This window comes from Pristis pectinata, chromosome 10, assembly GCF_009764475.1.
Source record: "Pristis pectinata isolate sPriPec2 chromosome 10, sPriPec2.1.pri, whole genome shotgun sequence".
NCBI lineage: Eukaryota > Metazoa > Chordata > Chondrichthyes > Rhinopristiformes > Pristidae > Pristis > Pristis pectinata.
The window spans coordinates 92,739,226-92,759,523 of NC_067414.1; the positions used below are offsets into that span (position 1 = coordinate 92,739,226).

The 20,298-nt window shown below is 46.8% G+C and overlaps 1 protein-coding gene across 4 annotated transcripts in view; it reads right to left on the reverse strand.

Moving 5' to 3' along the window:
* The window catches only part of daam2 (dishevelled associated activator of morphogenesis 2), a 327,537-nt gene that overhangs the window by 185,720 nt on the left and 121,519 nt on the right, over positions 1-20,298 (reverse strand). For all 4 annotated transcript variants that reach the window (XM_052024252.1, XM_052024248.1, XM_052024249.1 and 1 more), the window contains one exon: positions 4,672-4,877. In XM_052024252.1, coding sequence (XP_051880212.1) covers positions 4,672-4,842 — 171 coding nt within the window. In that variant the 5' untranslated portion in view covers positions 4,843-4,877. The remainder of the gene's footprint in view (positions 1-4,671; positions 4,878-20,298) is intronic.

Consider the following 20,298-nt stretch of genomic DNA (forward strand, 5'->3'; position numbering starts at 1 on the left):
TCCCTTACCAGCAGGCACGGTAGTGTATGGCCAGGCATGATAGTGTAGCGGTTAGCGTAACGCTTTACAGCGCCAGCGACCCGGGTTCAATTCCAGCCGCTGTCTGTAAGGAGTTTGTACGTTCTCCCCGTGTCTGCGTGGGTTTCCTCCGGGTGCTCCGGTTTCCTCCCACATTCCAAAGATGTACGGGTTAGAAAGTTGTGGGCATGCTGTGTTGGCGCCAGAAGCATGGCGATATTTGCAGGATGCCCCCAGAACACTCTACGCAAAAGATGCATTTCACTGTGTGTTTCGATGTACATGTGACTAACAAAGATCTTATCTTATCTAAAAAAAAGAACCTATCAATCTCTGCCTTAAGTACATGCAAATACTTGGTCTCCACAGTCCTCCTGTGGCAATGAATTCCACATATTCACCACCCTCTGGCTGATGAAATTGCTCCTCATCTCAGTTCTAAAGGGACGTCCCTTTATTCTGAGGCTGTGCCCTCGGATCCTAGATTCTCCTACTAATGGAACCATCCTCTCCATGTCCACTCTATCCAGGGCTTTCAGTATCCAGTAGGGTTCAATGAGATCTCCCCGTCATCCTTCTGAACTCCATCCAGTACAGGCCCAGAGACATCAAACACTCCTCATATGTTAAGTCTTTCATTCCCAGGAACATTCCTGTGAATTTAACTAATCCCACTATTTATTCTCCCCACATTCCCAGCACCTCGGTTTAGATTCCGACACTCACATACGCACGAGGGACAATTTACTGTGGCCAATTAGCCTAACAACCCCCATGCCTTTGGCATATGGGAGGAAGCCAGAGCATCCAGGGGAAACCCATGTGGCCACAGGGAGAGCATGCAAACTCCACACAGACAGCATTTGAGGTCAGGATTGAACCTGGGTCACTGGAGCTGAGGGGCAGTTGCTCTATTTTTGTAGGGTATCTGAAAGTGTCTTCTAGGCCTACCACTATAATATTTCATATTTCTTTATAACATAGAAAAGGGCCATTTGGCCCATCAAGTCTATGCCAGCTCTCAGAGCAATCCTAACAATCCTATTCCTTTTCATACTTCCCGGTAATCTTTTCCGTCATATCGCCATTGACTCCCCACATGATTCTCCTACCACCCAGCTGCATACCAGGACTAATTTAAAGCAGTCAATTAACCTACCAACCTGCACTCGTTGGGAAGTGGGCAGAAACGGGAGTACCCAGAGGAAACTAATGATTGCCTCATTATAGGAAGGATGTGGAGGCTTTGGAGAGGGTGCAGAGGAGATTTACCAGGATGTTGCCTGGGTTAGAGGGCATGAGCTATAAGGAGAGGTTGGACAAACTTGGTTTGTTTTCTCTGGAGCGGCAGAGGCTGAGGGGAGACCTGATAGAAGTTTATAAGATTATGAGAGGCACAGGCTGAGTAGACAGCCATTATCTTTTTCCCAGGGTCGAAATGAGTAATACTAGAGGGCATGTGCTTAAGGTGAGAGGGGGAAAGTTCAAAGGGGAAAGTGAGGGGCAAATTATTTTACACAGAGAGCGGTGGGTGCCTGGAATGCGCTGCCAGGGGTGGTGGTGGAGGGAGATACGATAGAGGCTTTTAAGAGGCTCCTACATAGGCCCATGAATGGAGGGATGTGGACATTGTGTAGGTAGAAGGGATTAGTTTAGTTAGGCGTTTAATTACTAGTTTAATTAGCTCGGCACAACATGGTGGGCTGAAGGGCCTGGTCCTGGTTCTGTCACAGGGAGAAACGTGCAAGCTTCACACAGAGAGCACCGGAGGTGAGGATTAAATCCAGTCGCTGAAGCTGTGTGGCACCAGCTCTACATCATTGTGCTCCTGTGCCACCCACTGTGTCACTACTCATCCAGATGAGGCCAGCTTATCCAGTCTTTCTCAGAAGAATTCCCAGCTCTTCAAAGGGTGAAGCTGCTTTTTAATTAATGAGAATGGCAATCACAATAGACTGCAGATGCTGGAATCTGGAGCAAAAAGCAACCAAGTGGAGGAACTCAGCGGGGTCATGGTCAACATGTTAGCTTTGAGACCCGGCATCAGGACACTTTGCAGGGTCGAGACCCAAAACTTCATCCAAAAGACAGCACCTCTGATGGTACAGCACTCCTGTGGTACTGAACTGGTGTATTAGCCCGGATCTTTTTTTCTCAAGGCTCTCTACAAGACATGATCTTCTGTGTCAGAGGTGGAAGTGTGAACAAGTGAATGCAATTGATTGGTTCTTCCTAAGATAGTTGATGATACAGCCTTCAAACTATACAGAGAAAAGACTGAAGAAATTTCCTCAGGGAAGAGTCGACTTGAGTAGGAGAAAGGGCAATAGGCTTTGACTTCAATATTGAGAACACAGGAAATGGTGAGAGTGTGGAGGAGAGGAACTTGGAACACAGAAAGGACAAGAGCTGGTAAATATTAACATGTGTGTGGGCAAACGATCACCATCCCCTCGGGAATTCTGACAAAAGCGTTGTCAAGTATTCAGTCTATCTTGTTGTGGTAACAAGCTGCTGTGAGATGGAATTTAGGGCAGCAAGATTGCTTGAGTCATTCAGTGTCTAAACCTCCTGCTCGCTCTCTCTCTCTCTTGATATCGCTTTCTTTGAACAGCTGCGTAAACCAGAACCTGGAAAATAACAACACTTCTCCCTAATTGGGCCCAAAGGTATTTCCTTTCATCCACAGTTCTCGTTGCTAAACATCAGACGTCTCTGATATCATCGGGATCGCGGGTTGCCGGGATTCTTCAGATGTTGAAGCACCTGGAAACTGTGTCGTGTGTTGCATGGCTGACATTTCAAGGACGCTGTGTCCAACCATAAGATTGGAGCCGATGTGCTTTGCAGAAAACTGGCCTTACGTCATTTTGGAACAACAAAAACAACTTGCATTTCTATTGTAACTTCTACAGCCCAAGTGTTTCATGGGCAGTGAAGTACTTTTGTTGGAAGTGTGGCAGCCAATTCCTACTCCAAACTGCTCTGGTGACCACTGCAGGAAAGAAAGACCTGCATTTAGGTGGCGCCTCTGGTGTTCCTTTCAGGACACTCCAGACCTCTGCAAAGTGCAGACACTGTGGTCATATCGGACACAGCAAGAGTCCATTATCACACAGCCAGCTCCAGCACATCGCAATGTGGTAACAAACCACAGGAAGGATGTGATTAAGCTAGAGAGGGTGCAGAAAAAATTCACAGGAACATTGCCTGGGTTGGAGGGCTTGAATTATAAGGAGAGATTGGATAGGCTAGGACTGTTTTCCCTGGAGTGAAGGAGGTTGAGGGGTAATCTTATTGAGGTTTATGTAGGGCACAAATAGGGCAGTGATAGTTTTTTTCCCAGGGAAGGGGAATCTAAAAATAGGAGGCATAGGTTTAAGGTGAGAGGGGGCAAGATTCAAAGGGGACCTGAGGGGCAAATTTTTCACACAGAGGGTGGTGGGTATGTGGAACGAGCTGCCAGAGGAGGTGGTAGAGGTGGGCATGACGATAATGTTTAAACGACACTTGGACAGGTACATGGATAGGAAAGGTTTAGAGGGATTTGGGCCAAACATAGCTAAATGGGATTAACGTAGGTGGGCATTTTGGTCGGCATGGACCAGTTAGGCCGCAGGGCCTGTTTCCCTGCTGTATAACTCAATCCCAAACGTAGAGTCACAGAGTCAGACAGAACGGAAACAAGCTCATGGTACATTCTCCCCGTGTCTGCGTGGGTTTCCTCCAGGTGCTTCGGTTTCCTCCCACATTCCAAAGACGTACGGGTTAGGAAGTTGTGGGCACGCTGTGTTGGTGCCGGAAGCATGGCGACACGTGCGGGCTGCCCTCAGAACACTACGCAAAAGATGCATTTCACTGTGTGTTTCAATGTACATGTGACTAATAAAAGTACCTTTGGCCAAACTGGTCCATGCCAACCACGATGCCCATCCAAACTAGTCCCATTTTCCTGTGTTTGGCTTCTAACCTTCTAAAACCTCTCCTATCTGTCGAACTGTCTTTTAAAAGTTGCTATTGGACCTGCCTCAACCACTTCCTCTGGCAGCTCGTCCCATATACTCACCACCCTCTGGGTGAAAGAGTTGCCCCTCAAGTTCCTATTAAATCTCTCCTCCTCACCATAAACCTATGCATGCCCTCCAGTTCTTGATTCCCCAAGCTGGGAAAAAGACCCCATCTATGCCCCTCATGATTTTATACACCTCTGTAAGGTCACCTCCCAGTCTCCTACACTCCAAGGAATAAAATCCTAGCCTGCCCAACCCCTCACTATGACTCAGGGCCTCGAGTCCTGGCAATATTCTTGTAAATCTTCTTTGCACTCTTTCCAGTTTAATTAGCAACACACACAAGATGCTGGAGGAACTCAGCAGGCCAGGCAGCATCCCGGGAGGGAGATGAACAGTCGATGTTTCGGGCTGAGACCCTTCCAGTTTAATGACGTCTTTCCTATAACAGGGTAGCCAAAACTGTACCCAATACTCCCAAGTGTGGCTTCATTAACGTTGTGTACAACTGAAAGATAGCCTTTTCATGGGCAATTAGGAATGGACAATAAATGCTGGCCTGCTCGGATGTCAGAAATAAATAAACAAAACTCTAAAAGGCAGAGATTGAGGTACATCAGCCATGATACTCAGCGACACTTACAACGAGCTCTGCGAACCTGGCGTTGAGTTCCTCTGCGGGTGGTATGGGCAGGGAGAATTCCAGGAGCTGCAAAGGCATGCTGCTGTCCTTGAAGGTGATCTCCGGATGCTCGCTACTCCGGAAGCAACAGAGAAATCCCAAAACATGACGGTTCCGCTTCCGAGGCGCCATGGTCAGTGTCTGTCGTGCTAGCTAGAGTTCATGGTCTGAAACAAGACGGAGAAGGAGTCGTAAATATAATGAGAGGCATCTTCAACCTCAATCTGTGTCGTACAGTTATGGAAACAGGTCTTATGGCCCAACTAAGACTATGCCAACTATCAACTATTTACCCTTCTCCCATTTTCTTATTCTCCCCACATTCCTATCAACTCCCCTTGGATTCTACCACTCACCGACACACATGGGAGCAGCTTACAGTGACCAATTAACCCACCGACCCGCACGTCTTTGGGATGTGGAATGGGAACCAGAGCACCCTGAGGAAACCCAGGCGGTCACAGGGAGAACCCGCAAACTCCGCACAGACAGCACCCGAGGTCGGGATCGAACCTGGGTCACTGGAGCTGTGAGACAGCAGCTCTACCAGCTGTGCCTCTGCGCCGCTCTGTCTAAACTGCGAGAATAAAATCTTAGTTGGGAAACAGGCCCCGTATCACAGTAGTTATCAATCTGGGCCATGATTCAGAGCATGTGAATTGAAAATCAATCCTAAAAATTTTAATTCAGTTTTTAAAACTTGTAAAAGTGACCATGAAGATAGCTGACACTCACACACAATCAACTTTATTGTTGCCCCTCAAGGAAAGAAAGATATTGGCTGAACCCATATGTGAATTTGCCCAAGCCTATATGGTCGGCTATGATGTGTTTCTGCAGTTGATCTGACCTTTAGCTAGTGGAGCAAATATCGACGGCAGCACCACTCAGGGCAACATGATGGACACTTAAATGACTGCCTTGCCAGTAGTGTTCACACATTAAGGTCAAATATATCAAAACAGCATTACTATGTCAGGTTAAGGAGAAGGGAAGAGACAAGAGACTACAGATGCTGGAACCTGGAGCAACGAACAATCTGCTGGAGGAACTCAACAGGCCGAGCAGCATCCGTGGGGGGAAGGAACTGTCGACGTTTTGGGTTGAAATCCTGCATCAGGACTGTACAAAACAAAATTGGGCTCTCTAATCCACTATAGGGAAGAAAATCCACAAACAGCTGACTCCAGACACACTACTGTAGTTGACTTTCAATTGCCCTCTGAAATGAAGTCATGAACCGTTAAGTTCGTGGAATATCAGGGACAGAGTCAGAGAGTCACAGAGCTATACAGCAAGGAAACAGGCCCTTCGGCCCAACTCGTCCATGCTGACCAAGCTGACAAACTGAGCTAGTCCCATTTGCCTGCAAACGTCTTTTCCATATCGTGATTGTACCCACCTCTGCCACTTCTTCTGGCAGCTCGTTCCATATACCCACTGCCCTCTGTGTGGATAAAGTTGCCCCTCAAGTCCCTCTCACCTTAAACCTATGCCCTCTAGTTTTGGACTCCCCTACCCTGGGGAAAAGACTGTGACCATTCACCTTATCGATGCCCCTGATGAGTTTATAAACCTCTGTAAGGGCACCCCTCAGCCTCCCACAGTCCAGGGGGGAAAAAAATGGACAAAGAATCAGGGACAGACCTTTTAGAGGTATACAAAATCATGGGGCATAGATGAGGTGAATGGTCACAGTGTTTTTTCCCAAAGAGTGGGAGTCTAAAACTAAAGAACATAGATTTAAGGTGAGGGAGAAGAGATTTAAGGGAGATCTGAGGGACAAGTTTTTCATACAGAGAGTGGTGGGTATGTGGAATGGGTTGCCAGAGGAAGTGGCAGAGGCAGCTACAGTTACAACAGCCACCCTGCCTGTGCTCCTCATAATTTCATAGAACTCTGTCAGGTCACCCCTCAGCCTCCTTTGCTCCAGGGAAAACAATCCCGGCCTATCCAATCTCCCTCTATAACTAAAGTCCTGCTATACAGGCAACAACCCGGTGAATCTGCTCTGCTCCTCTGATCTGCCAGTAGAGGCGGGTACAATTACAACGTTTAAGAGACAATCGGACAAAGTACACGGACAGGAGAGGTTTAGAGGGATATGGGCCAAACGTGGGCAATTGGGACTAGCTCAAGTAGGCAACTTGGTCGGCATGGATGAGTTGGGCCGAAGGGCCTGTTTCTGTGCTGTATGACTCTAATGCTGGGTTTACCAGTGACATCCATATCTCCTGCGCAAACAAATAAAACAACCAACCATAAAACCTAGGCACGTGGTGTCGCCTTGTTCCTACTACAGGAAGCTCTGCCCTTAATCTGTGTATTAGTCTATTCTGAGGGTAATGTCTTTTCCACCCCAGTAGCAGTGTGGAGCTGGTCCAACAATAGATAAAGCAGAAACTGTCTCCATGCTTCACACTGACTGGAACAAAGCCCCCTGTTGGTAAGAGTCGAAGGCTGCCAGGAACTGTCCAGCAAGGGCCATCACAACTCACAAGTGAGATACACAAAAAGCAGCTGTGCTGCTGCCGCTGGTGTTGTGGAGAGGACAAAATAACTTCACAAAGGCTTGCTCTCTTCCTGTCAACCCAGGTGGAGCTAAAAGAGTCTGTGGCAAATGCCAGTGTGTGACAGACAGCAGTCAACCAGTCTGAGGGAAATATATGAGTCTTGGCCAGTCCTTCAGGGTCGAGGGTGGCTCATTTCCCTCCTCAGTGCTGAGGAGTGGGAGATGCCTGTGTGTGATTACTTTAAACATGGTGCACCCCACTGCACACTTAAGCACTGCACAGAACTGACAGAGAGAGGTCTTGGCAAGGAGATGCAAGATACCCGGAGACAAGGCTCTGCTGTATAATCTTAGCAGGCATTTGTTTGTGGACCCTCTGTCACATATACACATACACTCACACCTACACAAGGACGCATAGACACACACATATATACAATAATGCACATATACATTCACAAATATAAAAGAAAATACGTACAAGAAAACACACACACAGGCAGTAACCTTCAGTGGGATACAGTCCCAGACACACTGACCCTCACTGGGGTACAATCCCACACACATTGACCCTCACTGGGGTCCAGTCCCGCACACAGACTCTCTGTGTGTTGGTGAATGGTAGAATCTGGGGGAAGATGATGGAAATGTGGAGAGACTTAAAAAAAGGTGGGATTAGTGTAATTGGTGATTGGTGCTTGAAAGTCAGCATGGACTCAGTGGGCTGAAGGGCCTGTTCAGTTAAATGGCTTCATAGTGCTGTGGAGAATTCCAGGACTTAGATGCTGAAGTATCGGTGCAGTTCCAAGCCAGCATGGTGTGTGCAACTCACAGGGGAACCTGCAGGTGGTGTTCGTGATCACCTGCTGCTGGTGTCTTTGTTGGCAGCAGAAGCCACAGGCTTGGGAGGTGCCGTCAGAGTGGTCTGAGTGAGCTACTGCAGTGCATTTTGTAGTTAACTGCAGCCACTGTGCACTGCTGGTGGAGAGAACGCACATTTCGGGTGCTTATTCATACTGAATTATTATTGTCGTTTGTATTGAGATACAGTGAAAAGTTTTTGTTTGTGTGTCATCCAGATAGATCATTCCATGCATAAGTACATAGAGGTAGTAAAAAGAAAACAGAATCCAGAATGTGGTCTTGTGGTTACCAAGAAAGTGCAGTGCAGGTAGACTAATAAAGTGCAAGGGCCACGACGAGGTAGATTGGCAGAGCAAGTGTACAAGAGGTCTGTTCAAAAGTCTGATAGCAGTGGGATAGAAGCCGTCTTTTAGCCTGGTGGTAGGTGTTCTCAAGCTTTTGTATGTTCTGCCTGATGGGGAAGGGGAGAAGAGAGAATGACTGGGGTGGGAGGGGTCCTTGATTATGTATCAACCATCTGGGCTGCTTTGTCCTGAATGGTGTGGCAGCAGAGTTACTGTGAATCATCTTTTAACATGGGGATTGTCACCGTTAACATCCCATCTGGTAAGTTTAACAAAAGCGTTTCTATATTGTTCATGCCCCTTTAAGACTCTAACCCTTGCACAGTTTTACACGCTGTTTAGAATTACAACATTCTCCAGAGACTGGCTTCCATTCATCACTCAAACAGTGCCAACTGATAAGAGTTTGATTGGTATCATTAAACAACGACTCGATTATCAATGTATCATGCCGGGATGGTGGGCAATGAACCAGAGGGACTTTGGTCTATTTTCACAGAGCAATTCCTATACATTGAGCTTCTAACAATGGGCGTCGAAAGCTGGGTTAACCAGTAGAGTGTCTGCCTGAGAATGTCTCACACACGTGCACATGCACATGCACGCAAACCCTTGGATTGCTGGACTACTGGTGATGCTTCTCCTTCCTGGAGTTAAAGCAGTGCATTGAAAAAACACAACCCAGTGATTAGCCAGGCCGAGATCGGCACTGATACGCGACTGAGCCTGGAGTTTACTTCTTGCATGACTCACTCCTACGCTGGAGGCCAGGTGTAGCAGCTGAAGCAGACAAGTTCACCGTCAGGCTCAAGTAAGCAATTCAAAGACGATGATCAGTCAAATTGCTCTGCCCTAAATCCACTTAGCATCATTTGTAATGAAAGCAGGAAATGCTGGAAACATTCTGCTGACCCGTCAGCACCGACAGGGAGAGAAGCAGAAGTTAGTGTTTCAGGTTGATAACTGATAGCCTGATGAAAATGTCGTTAATCTGAAGCCCAAACTCTCTTCAATGAGGGCCAGTGAGTGTGTGGCTGCACCCCTGTGTAGTCCCGGCATTCTCTGTTTATATTTCAGATTTCCAGCATCTGCAGCATTTTGGTTCTGTGCCATGCTTTGGGAATCGCCCGTCGTTGTATTTGTTCAAGATGCCAGTGGTGCCCACATCATTAACACCATAACCTTGTCTAATCGGTCAACAGTGAGATCCAGATTACTGGAGTCCATTCCAAAGCGTGTGGCTGGGAGGTATATTTTTAACTGAGCGTTTGGTCTGTCGGGGGCAACCCCAGATGCGGAGTGAGAGTCATACGCAGAAAAAGGCCCTTCAGCCCATCGTCCACACTGACCATCGAGCACCCATTTACACTAAGCCTACATTAATCCCACGTTCCTGTCAACTTCTCCCCAGATTCTACCACTAGGGGCAATTTACAGTGGGCAATTAACACCAGAGCAGGGGGAAACCAGAGCACCCGGGGGAAACCCACGCAGTCACAGGGAGAACGTGCAAACTCCACGCACAGGCAGCTCTCGAGGTCGGGATCGAACCTGGGTCTCCAGCAGCGGATCTACTGGCTGCGTCACTGAGCTTTCCTGGGTTGTCCTCTTCAGAGAAACTAAGGTTGTGAGGAGGTTGGATGGAGTCAGAGAGCCATTTCAAATACTGGCCATGCCATTGAACAGGTTCAACTCAGGGAAGTGTACAGCATAGGAGGCCCTTCAGCCCATCACATTCCTCCTAGCTCTTTGACGGAGCAGGCCAATTAGTCCCAGTTTCCAAATGCGTTGAAATTGTTCCCTTTCCAAGCACATCTCAGACAGTTATGGACACAGCCCAGCGCATCACGGAAACCAGCCTCCCCTCCTTGGACTCTGTCTTTACCTCTCACTGCCTTGGTGAAGCAGCCAGCATAATCAAAGACCCCACCCACCCGGGACATTCTCTTTTCTCTCCTCTTCCATCAGGTAGAAGATACAGGAGCCTGAGGGCACGTACCACCAGGCTTAAGGACAGCTTCTATCCCACTGTGATAAGACTATTGAATGGTTCCCTTATACGATGAGATGGACTCTGATCTACCTTGTGACCTTGCACCTTATTATCTACCTGCACTGCATTTTCTCTGTAGCTGTGACACTTTACTCTGTACTGTTACTGTTTTTACCTGTACTACCTTAATGCACTCTGTACAAATTCAATGTAACTGCACTGTGCAATGAATTGACCTGTACGATCGGTATACAAGTTTTTCACTGTACCTCAGTACAAGTGACAATAATAAGCCAACACCAATACCAGCCTCCATTGAAACCTGTTCACTTTGGGATGTGGGAAGAAACCACACAGCCACAGGGAGAATGTGCAAACGTCACACAGTACAGAGGTCAGGATTGGACCCTGGGTCATTACGGCTGTGAGGTAACAGCTCTACTATCTATGCCACTGTGGTGCCCGTCAGAGACAGATCACACTACCTGCAGGGTTGATATTTTGAGCATGTGCCATTGTACTGATGAGATACGTTTCAAAGTCCATCCCCAAGGCACACACTTTCCTTGAATGGTGCATCAGATAGGCAGCATTGAAGAAACCAATGACCAATATCAGAGAGCCTTCCTGATAAACCCACTGACTACAATAAAACTGATTATTAGGCAAGAATTAATATAGGCAGCAGAATGTCCAGGAGTTCTAAACTGGCTGAATCTTCACACCGTACCAGGACTCTTTTCACTGCCAATATTCGCTGTGAGTCTTAAGCTGCCTGAGCTTTAAGTGCTCGTTGTCATCTCTCAATCCTGAACCACTTGGAACAGCTGTAGGTCTTTTTTTTAACATATTTCTCACTATTAACAGCTCATCTACTAGGTCTAGCAAAGGTTTTCCTCCTCTCCACTTACATTTGAGCCACGGAAACCAGCCTCCCCTCCATGGACTCCGTCTACACTTCTCGCTGCCTCGGTAAAGCAGCCAACGTAATCAAAGACCCCACCCACCCCGAACATTCTCTCTTCTCCCCCCTCCCATTGGGTAGAAGATATAAAAGCCTGAAAGCACCTACCACCAGTCTCAAGGACAGCTTCTATCCCGCTGTTAGAAGGTTATTGAACGGTCCCCTAGTAGAATAAGATGGACTCTTGACCTCACAATCTACTCAGTTATGGCCTTGCACCTTATTGTCTTATTGTCTGCCTGCACTGCACTTTCTCTGTAAATGTAACACTTTATTCTGCATTCTGTTATTGTTTTCCCTTGTACTACCTCAATGCGCCATTGTAATGAAATGATCTGTGTGGATTCCATGCAAAACTAAAGTTTTTCACTGTACCTCAGTACATGTGACAATAATAAACCAATTCACCAATTTACTTTAAGAACATATTTCAATAAACATCACCTGAAAGTATATAAAGAGGAAGTAGAAACATTTGTAAAGGAGAGGGTATTGAGGGCACACAAGAGGAGTTGAGGATTGGGGCAGATCAGGCATTGAATGGTGGGACAGGCATTGACCTTAATCCTGCTCTGATTTGTCTTGTGTTCTTCTATTCTCACTCAGTTGTACACAAGCTGTGCGTTTAGAGTTATGCCATTCTCCAGGCACTTACTCAACCAGCTCCACTTCAATTATCTCCAGACTGATGGGACTCCCTTTGCCCTGTTCCCAGTGAGTCGCTGCCCTTCGCTGTGGCAGAGGGGAATATCTATCAATTTAACCAGCAACCTTTTCACGAGGTTCTGAAAAGTTTATTGAGCTCGGGAGAACTAAATGACCGTTAAGAGAACAGTTAATTCCCTGAAAAGGGGTGCTTTCTGCAAAAGAAGCAGAGCAGAACCAAGCGTCCTCCCTCTGCTGCCACGTCTCAACACTGTTACACACTTAATCTGTGCTCTGGGTCAGAGCGAGGCACAAGCACTGGTTCAGTGTTCAACTCTTTGTGTTTGGAGGTAGTAAATCCTTTTCACCAGTCTGAGGCCTACAAATCACAGAAAGAATATGGGAGTTAAAGGCGTACTCTCATATTCCACAGAAAACATTCCCACATTTATATTTATGGTTATTACTGGATGGAACAATCTAGAGCCTCCCAGATGATGATGTGGTGCTGGTGTGTTCATCTACACTGAGGTAACATCCAGATAACTTGTCCTGTCCCCATTTGATAAGGTCATGACCAATCTGATCATTGACCTCAACTCCACTTCCTTGCTTGTTGACCACATCCTTAACTTAGTGGGATGAGGGGGTTTAAACGATATGTTCAGACCTCTTTTAGTTTTGTCACGTTGGACATATCATCACGCCCTCTCACGTACTCCCAATCCCTGGAATCAAAGGTTTGGGCAACAGACAGGAAAGTGGAACTGAGATCGAAGATCAGATCGGTCATGACTTTAGAGATAGGCAGCATGGAAACAGGCCCTTTGGCCCAAGTTGTCCATGCTGACCAAGTTGCCTACCTGAGCTAGTCCCATTTGCCTGCATTTGACCCATATCCCTCTGGACCTTTTCTATCCACGAACCAGTCTAAATGTCTTTTAGACATTGTCATTGTACCCACCTCTACCACTTCCTCTGGCAGCTTGTTCCACAAACCCACCACACTTTGTGTGGAAAAAGTTAGTCCTCAGGTCCCCTTTAAATTATTCCCCTCTCACCTTAAATCTATGCCCTCTAGTTTTAGGTTGTCCAATCCTGGGAAAACGACTGTGACCTATGCGATCTATGCCCCTCATGATTTTTATATACCTTTATAAGCCTCCTATGCTCCAAGGAGAAAAGTCCTGGCCTATCCAGTCTTTTCTTATAACTCAAGCCCTCCAGACCTGGAAACATCCTCGTGAATCTTTTCTGCACCCTTTCCCAGCTTAATGACATCCTTCCAATTTTAGTGAATGGAGGGACAAGGTGAAGAAGCAGTATGGCTGACTCCTGCCTCAACTTTTTATGCTTGTACAAAGCTCAAATTGGTATTTGGGGATCAATCAGTCAATGAGTTGAGTTGGATGTAAATGAATAATGCCACGCCCTGAAGGTTTTTTGGACTCTACGGTATATGCATTTCAGCCTCCAAGACCAGGGGGCTTCAGTACCACTGGTGGATGAAAACATAGACAGCAAACGTTCTCCGCTAATCCAAGGCATAGAAATCACAGGAGTTAAATGTTGGATGAGATAAGATATCTTTATCTGTCACGCGTACATCGAAACACACAGTGAAATGCATTTTTGCGTAGAGTGTTCTGGGGGCAGCCCGCAAGTGTCGCCACGCTTCCGGCACGAACACAGCATGCCCACAACTTCCTAACCCATACGTCTTTGGAATGTGGGAGGAAACCGGAGCATCCGGAAGAAACTCACACAGACACGGGGAGAACGTACTAACTCCTTACAGACAGCGGCGGGAATTGAACCTGGGTCGCTGGCGCTGTAATAGCGTTATGCTTACAGCTAGGCTATTCAATGGCTACATATCACCTGGGTATACACAATGGCTGTAGTAGTGGGAGGCATAACTGGGGCCATAGTTACACCTTTGGTCAGGAGAAAGTGGGAGGAGCCATAAGAGAAGTTGTTGAGCACCCTGTTGTTGAGTCATTGTATGTTGCTGTACACTAATGATTGCTGGACAGAAACAGCAGAGCACCTACTTTTCTCCACGGATGCTGCCTGTCCTCCTGAGTTCCTCCAGCATCTTGTTGTTTTTCCACCTAGATTCCAGCACCTACAGTCCTTTGCTTCTCTAGAAACAGCAGAGCAGTAGTTTATACCGCTAGCCGTAAGAGGGGGCAGTTGTACCAGTCCACAAGGCAGAGGCACTGGTACCATCCCCCCCAAGTGAATAAGGGAATTGGGCCGTGTGGAACAACGTCATGAGGTAGCTGCGTTATCCCTTGGCCTCAGTTTAGGTTTCAGCCATTTCGTCTGAAGCTACAAGCCAAGGCTCCTGCTCCTGGTCGCAATCCAGTGGGAAAACCCAAGGATTCCAAGAGGGAGTGGGCTGGAGTTCAGATCTGATGCCTCTGTGAGAATGTAGATCTTGATAGCCCTGGCTCACACAAGGGGAACGTTGGGCGGGGTGGAGGTGGTCTTGGCAATGCCTTCAGGAGCGAGGAGAGAATGCTGATTAAAATCATCAAAAAAAACATGAGCATAATCTCGAGAGTAGGCTGGATTCCACTGAGAAAGGAATAAAGACCTCCTGAACAAGTCAATAAAAACTTTTTCAGAGTCTGCTGGGAATAGTGTGGAGAAGCTCGTGGCCTCGTGGAATCAGGCATGGAGAAGGACGTTTAATGTTCCAACTTTACTGTAGTGCACATGGTAGTGTAGCGGTTAGTACAACGCTTTACAGCGCCAGCAACCCGGGTTCAAATCCGGCCACTGTCTGTAGGGGGTTTGTACGTTCTCCCCATGTCTGCGTGGGTTTCCTCTGGGTGCTCTGGTTTCCTCCCACATTCCAAAGACGTACAGGTTAGGAAGTTGTGGGCATGCTATGTTGGCACCGGAAGCGTGGTGACACTTGTGGGCTGCCCCCAGAACACTCTATGCAAAAAGATGCATTTCACTATGTGTTTTGATGTGCATGTGACTAATAGAGGTATCTTATCTAAATCCAAATTGTCCTGTGCCTGTAGTAAACTCACATCTGGACAAACTGGAGGGAAATCTGAACATCTGGGGTTTCATCAGACACTTTGTATGATGAGAGGACAAAAAGACACACACTGGCACACAAGCAGCCTCAAGGCGTCACAGGAGATGCAGGTTCTGGGGTCTGGAGCCAAAAACAAAATGCCGGAGGAACTCAGGGGGTCGAGCAGCATCTGTGGAGGGAAATGGATGGTTCACGTTTTGGGCCAAGACCCTTCAAAAGGGTATTTCAGAATGTTGGGCATTAATTATCAAAACTTTCTTTCCTACATTACTCTTCATCTGGTTAATCTGATTGTTCCCTGAACTTCCCGTCTACCTATGCTAATCTTTCCTTATCAAGAATCTATCGACTTCTGTCTTAGAAATATTCAAGGATTCGGCTTTTACTTCTCTCCGAGTTCCAAAGACTCACAGCACTCTGAGACAAAGCACTCGTGGTGGTGCATCTAGTACCACTAGCTCTGAGGTGTGCGGTAGAACACAGGGACCTGGGAATACAGATCCATAGTTCCTTGAAAGTGGCATCACAGGTAGGTAGGGTGGTAAAGAGAGCTTTTGGCACTTCGGCCTTCAGGAATCAGAGCATTGAGTACAGGAGTCGGGACGTTATGTTGAAGTTGTACAAGACGTTGGTGAGGCCGAATATAGGGTATTGTGTGCAGTTCTGGTCACCTACCTACCTTATTGATAAACATATTAATAAGCTTGAAAGAGTGCAGAGAAAATTTACAAGGATGTTGCCGGGACTTGAGGCCCTGAGTTATAGGGAAAGGTTGAATAGGTTAGGACATTCTTCGCAGGAAAATGAGGGGACATTTTATAGAGGTATACAAAATTATGAGGGGTATAGATAAGGTGAATGCATACAGGCTTTTTCACCTCAGGTTGGGTGAGACTAGAACTAGAGGATAAAGGTTTAGGGTGAAAGGTTAAATATATAAGGGGAATCTAAGGGGAAACGTCTTCACTCAGAGGGTGGTGCGAGTGTGGAACGAGCTGCCAGCGGAAGTGGTGGATGCAGGTTCAATTGTAACATTTAAGTGAAATTTGGATAGGTACATGGATGGGAGGGATTTGGAGGGTATATGGTCCAGGTGCAGGTAGATGGGACCAGGCAGAAGTTCAGGTCAGCATGGACTAGATGGGCTGAAGGGCTGTAGTACTCTATGACTCTAATAGAACTGCTGCCTCATGCCTCCAGTGACCCTCATTCGCTCTTGACCTCTGGTGCTGTCTGTATGGGGTTTGCACGTTCTCCCTGTGGGTGCTCCTGTTTCTCCCCACATCCGAAAAACATACGGTCAAAAGGAGATGTGCAGGGTAAGTTCTATTCATGCAGAGAGCGGTGGATGCCTGGAACGGGCTGCCAGGGGAGGTGATGGCAGTAGACGCGATAACAGCGCTTAAGAGGCATTCAGACAGCGACATGAACATGCAGGGAATGGACGGATACAGAATGGAGGCATACTTAATTCAGGGGCTTGTGGGAGTTTTACCGACACATTCAGACCTCTTTCAGTTCCGTTGCGTTGGACATATCATTACACCCCCTCATGCACTCCTAATCTCCAGCATCAAGGATGTTGGCAACGGGCAGTAAAGTGGAATTGAGGTGAACATTAAATTGGTCATGACTCCAGAGTCAGGAACAGACCTATTCTGCCTTCCCATTGGGGAGAAGATACAAGCATGAAAGCACGTACCACCAGGCTCAAGGACAGCTTCTATCCCACTGCTATAAGACCAGTGAACGGCGTGTAGCAGTTAGTGTGACGCTATTACAGCGCCAGTGACCCGGGTTCGATTCCGGCCGCTGTCTGTAAGGAGTTTGTATGTTCTCCTCGTATGGGTGTGGGTTTCCTCCGGGTGCTCCGGTTTCCTCCCAAATTCCAAAGACCTACGGGTTAGGAAGTTGTGGGCGTGCTATGTTGGCGCTGGAAGCGTGGTGACACTTACGGGCTGCCCCCAGAACACTCTATGCAAAAGGTACATTTCACTGTGTGTTTCAATGTACATGTGACTAATAAAGAAATCTTATTTTATCTTATCTTATCCTAGTATGATAAAATGGACTCTTGACCTCACAATCTACCTCATTAAGACCTTGCACCTTATTGTCTGCCTGCAAGGCACTTTCTCTGTAACTGTAACACTTTATTCTGCATTCTGTTATTGCTTTTCCCTTGTACTACCTCAATGTACTGTTGTAATGAAATGATCTGTATGGATGGCATACAAAACAGTTTTTCACTGTAGCTTGGTACACGTTACAATAATAAACTAATTTACCAATTTAATTTAATTCACTTTCACCATGTCCATGTTCCTGGACTCAAATCCACTTTCCTGCCTGTCCCTCATAACACTTGATTCCCCTGCATCTCCATCCATCTTGAATGCATGCAATGAGATTTGCCAGGACTCGAGGGACTGAGTTACAGAGAGTGGCTGGGACTTTATTCACTGAAGTGTAGGAGAACGAGGGGTGATCTGACAGAGGTGTATAAAATCATGAGGGGTCCAGATAGGGTGAATGCACACAGTCTGTTTCCCAGGGTTGGGGAATCAAAAACTAGAGGGCAGAGGTTTAAGGTGAGAGATTTAATGGGAACCTGAGGGGCAACCTTTTCACCCAGAGGGTGTTCCAAAGATGGAACGAGCGGCCAGAGAAAGTGGTTGAGGCAGGTACATTAATAATGATTAGAAGATACTTGGACGGGTACCTGGATAGGAAAGATTTTGAAGCATATGGGCCAAACGTGGGCAAATGAGACTAGCTTAGATGGGTGTTTTGGTCGGCATGGACTAGTTAGGCTGAAGGGCCTCTTTGCATGGTGTATGACTCTATGACTATGACTCACCGTCCACACTTTCTGGGATAAGGAGTTCGGAAGAATCGAGACCCTCTAAGAGAAGAAATTCCTCCTAAATGTCTTAAGCAGATGATCCCTTATTCCAAAACCATGGCACATTGTTCTTAATCACCCCAAGTGAGGAACCAACCTTTCTGCATTCCTTGTAACCATCCCTATTAATCCTGTGCACCAGCACTTGGTTCATGGCTTTCTAATGCCTTGGCAATTTAAATACTCATCTTGATAATTTTCGAACATTGTGCGGGTACCTGCCTGTACCTCTTACCTTTCTACTACAGATGCTCCTTCACACCCACTCACACACTTTGTTCTCACCTCCACACTTGCTGTAAGCATGCACTCCGCAATGGATCGAGAAGGGGATGACTAACTACACAAGTAACAACACACTGCTCTTTTGTACCATCAGTGAACTGCCGAACATTCACAGCGACCTCACTCCAAATACTTATTTTTACATTTGTTTCATGAAACAAGCAACATTTTCTGAAATCGAGAATACTGAAAGCCAGCGAGCCTACATTTCAGTCCTCATGTTAGACATGACTGAAGCAACTTGGGTCAACTCACAGAAATAAATCAGGGGGATAAAGACAGGACAAGCGTTCTGTGGATATATCATAATTATCCTTAAAAGGAGTTGTTAGCTTCCTAACGCTGTGGATCGGCGGTGGAAGACATCAATTAGAGCAGCTAGAGCTGACCTCCAGACTACCCGTCTCTGCCGTACGCTGTAAGTGACAGCTTTTTCCCTTCACTTCTGCGGCTGCTTTGCCAAGTTTCCTTCCGATGGAACGCAGAAGTAAGTGGGCTGGTTCGTGCTGGGCACTACGTGTAGTGGCACTGTGTGTAGATGCTCGACCCCCTCCCCCCCCTCCTTCCACCACCCCCTATCCGCACACAATTTCTGACCATCACCTTCAAAGCACAGTAAAACACTTTCCAGAGAGAGTGGAAGACCAAAGGTTGGCTGTTTGTAATTTTAGAGAGAGAATCTGTTGTTAATGCACAAGCCTCATAAGGGCATAGGAATCTAAGGTCGGTCACATGGCTGCTCAAGACTGTTCTGCCGTTACCTTATTGGTTCCTGGATTCAAATCCACTTCCCAGCCTGTTCTCTGTAACACTTGATTCCCCTACATCACCATCTTGGATATATTCAATGACTCACCGTCCACACTCTCTTAGGTTGGGAATTCCGAATTCAAGACCCTCTGAGAAAAGAAATACCTCCTCAATAACTTAGTTTCTTTAGCTGTACGGTGGAGAGCATTCTGACTGGTTGCATCACCGCCTGGTATGGAGTCTCCAAAGCACAGGATGGCAAGAGGCTGCAGAGGGTTGTAGACTCAGCCAGCTCCATCACGGGCACACCCCTCCCCACCATCGAGGACATCCTCGTGAGACGGTGCCTCAAGAAGGCGGCATCCATCATTGAGGACCCTCACCATCCGGGACATGTCCTCTTCTCGTTACTACCATCGGGGAGGAGGTACAGGAGCCTGAAGACCCACACTCAATGATTCAGGAACAACTTCTTCCCCTCTGCCATCAGATTTCTGAACGGTCCATGAACCCATGAACACTACCTCGTTATTCCTTTTGTTTTGCACTATTTATTTATTTTTGTAATTTATAGATTTTTATGTCTTGCACTGTACTGCTGCCTCAAAACAATAAATTTCAAGTCATATGTCAGTGATAATAAATCTGATTCTGATTCCGAAGCAGACCAAAACTGTGTCCTAGTCTTCCTTACTGTTATACCCCATCTGTTTTAAATTTTGGCTATGGTTCAACTTGCCTTCCTACTTACTTGCTGTACCCGCATGCTAGCATTATGTTCTTCATGTACCACCCAATCCCTCTGTACAGCAGCATTCCAGAATCCAGGAACTTTGAAGGATCACAATCAATGTGTCAACTTCAATGCAGGCACTTCCATGAATCATTACGGCCTTGCACCTTATTGTCTGCCTGCACTGCACTTTTTCTGTAGCTGTAACACTTCATTCTGCATTCTGTTATTGTTTTCCCTTGTACTACCTCAATGCACTGTTGTAATAAATGATCTGTATGGACGGCATGCAAAGACAAAGTTTTTCACTGAACCTCTGTACATGTGGCAATGATAAATCAAATTACCAAATTAATACATCCTTCAAGGTCTGTCCAAAACCACCCCCCAGCCACTTGTTACCCAGTTTCATTCCCCTTCCCCACCTGGGTCCATCTACCTATTGCCTACACACTCAACTCATTGGGTGCCTATCCCCTGCACCCACTTTTCCCATCTGCCACCCCTATCTGGTTCCCCTCTTCACCTTCCT